This window comes from Rhagoletis zephyria, unplaced genomic scaffold (genome assembly GCF_001687245.7).
Source record: "Rhagoletis zephyria isolate East Lansing unplaced genomic scaffold, Rhagoletis_zephyria_1.1 Rzeph_scaffold_11205, whole genome shotgun sequence".
Taxonomy (NCBI): Eukaryota; Metazoa; Arthropoda; class Insecta; order Diptera; family Tephritidae; genus Rhagoletis; species Rhagoletis zephyria.
Genome location: NW_016168282.1, coordinates 17,167 through 19,603, shown reverse-complemented (window position 1 = coordinate 19,603; position 2,437 = coordinate 17,167). Strand labels below are relative to the sequence as shown.

General features: G+C 34.4%; 1 protein-coding gene across 1 annotated transcript in view; it reads left to right on the top strand.

The window, feature by feature from the left end:
- Window positions 1-614: 614 nt before the first annotated feature.
- The window catches only part of LOC108376912 (serine/threonine-protein phosphatase rdgC-like), a gene marked incomplete at its 3' end in the record, with an annotated part of 17,208 nt that continues 15,385 nt past the window's right edge, over window positions 615-2,437 (top strand). Inside the window, exon 1 of the mRNA XM_017633176.1 lies at window positions 615-711. Coding sequence (XP_017488665.1) covers window positions 615-711 — 97 coding nt within the window. The remainder of the gene's footprint in view (window positions 712-2,437) is intronic.

Here is a 2,437-nt window from a genome sequence, read left to right as displayed (position 1 = left end):
AGTGGATTTATTTGTGCATGCTAGCTGATAAAAAAAGAAAGAAAAAATTAAATAAAAAAATAAAAATTTCAAAATAAACTGACACATATGCGTCCACAAGGGAATTTCAAAATAAAACAAAAGAAAATTTGATTGTGTGGCAAAATTTTGAAAATTGTTTGGAGGAAAAAATTGTTTTTTATAAATTTTAATGATTTTTAATTAAAAGCCAAAAAGAAGTAATCTGCCTGTGAATTTGGAAATAGATTAGTTCCAGCCTTGCTGAAGCCAGTCCATTGTCATTGCGTCTTTAACGTCGAAAGCATATGAAAGTGAAGATAATAATACGTGTTATAACGTGAAAATATTGGAAATATTTTAATTTACTCAACAACATATGATTGCTCTTCTTGCATACATATTAAAATCGGTTCAACTGCATAGTTTCGTGCAAATTGCTTATAAATACATGCATACATATCAAAGCACAGGTCCTTTGTTAGTTTTGTGCCTCTTGTGGGATTTTGTGTGTGAAGTGCTATTATTCTGATTGTTGTTGGCTGTGTTTGGCCAAAGTGTTTCAGCTGCTGCTGCAGAATTTTGTGGCATCTGCTTCTGCTGATTTAATTACATTCATGGATGCCCAATGCAAATTGCTGCCAAAACTAAAGCTCAGTTTCAACGTAATGGGCTGCTTGTCTGGGAAACAGAAACATGCCGATTCTGCTACAAGTAAATATTAACAAAAAAATTTACAGTTATCTTATGCAAAAATAAGTACATATATTTTACGTAATAAAGCTAAGCCCAATATGTGCATGAGGGTATCCGAGAACACAAGTAGTGAATTTTTTTGCTCAGAAATTCGATATGCATATCTTTTAGATATTTTCCTTTCGACCTAAATGACAAATATATAAAGTTTTATTTATGTAGGATGACCAATAACGACCTGCAGATAAAGCTTCGGTGCACAACTTGCACTGAGCTATGTAACCACACGGTGCGACAAAATTTTAATTTCACAGCAACAACATTAAAGGATACACTTTTCATTTTGTTACATTAGATCGTGTTAAAGCAACTTTAAGACGAGCTAAATATTTTGGGTATTTTCGGGTAGAGATATGCGACTTTCTCGTTGCAGCTGAAGCTATTCTTCCGGAGCCGGTTGAACCACGATAACGCATTCACGGGGCGAGAGTTGGTAAAAGTGATGGTTGTCTCTTGGTAAATATTGACTGAGGCCTGTCTGTACAATGTTGGGTCCAGTGATTGTGCGATGTATGTATGTCTGGATTTCGTCCATGAGTTCGTAGGGAGCTTGGTAGGTGGATCTGCTGCCAGCAAGTGACTGTTCGGCAGTTTACAGTTAGCAGCCGAATTGCTTCCTGCTATGAAAGTGATATTCAAGCGACATGAGAATTCATCTAATTGGTGTGTTTTGACCATGGGATCAAAAATAATAGTTACCTTAGAAATTTAAACTCAAAAAGTCAGACGGAAAGTATTTGTCTTTTCAAAATTCAAAGTGATGCTTGTTAGCCAAGGAAAATTAATTCTATATATGTATGTATATGAATTAAATCAAAAATTAACAGTTATTTTTTTACTGATATTTTCGATTCGGTCAAAAATAAAAGTTAGAACTTGACTTTTATTTTTTCGGTCAAATATACAAGTTAAAATCGGACTTTTATTTCTTCGGTGAAAAATAACCGTTAAAATTTCACTAACATTTTTTGGTCAAAAATAGCTGTTTTTATATTCACAATGGAATGTGGCTGTTCACATTACACTGGTTATCAGGTTATCTGGTTAAGAGTTATTTCTCTATTGTATGTTTTGTTGTTGTAAACTGAATACAAAAAAAAAAAAGTAAGAAAGTCTAAATACCCGGCGCAACTATCAAATATATGTTTTTCACCTTTCCGAAAGCTATCGCTACATGGTAAACCGGGGTATATCCATTTTGAGTAAATTACCGTCCTTAAATTTCAAAATATTGAAGTTTCAAGCATTTCTGAAATTTACTGTTATATGAAAAGCGGCCGTAATTTTAGTCCGAATTCAATAATATTCAACGTTTTGCTTCTATGTGGCAAACACACCGAGTTTGGTACAAATTGGTAGAACGGTTACCGAGATACATATATCGACTGCTGAGTGGAAGATCGACCTATCTCGGCAGCCAGTTCGAAAACGCCCTATCTCAAAAAACTTTTCACTAACGCTCTATTTCAGAATTTTGTTGAAGAACGCCCTATTTCANGATTTCGTATTTCTCTAAATTACTGTTATATGGGATGTGGGCGTGGTTATTGTCGGTTACCAAGGTTAACAATGTGCAGAGTTTGGAAGAAATTGGTGCAGCGGTTACCAAGATATACACATGTAACCATAAGTGGGCGTGGCTACGCCCATTTTCCAAAAATTTATAATATTCTTATTTTTCGTC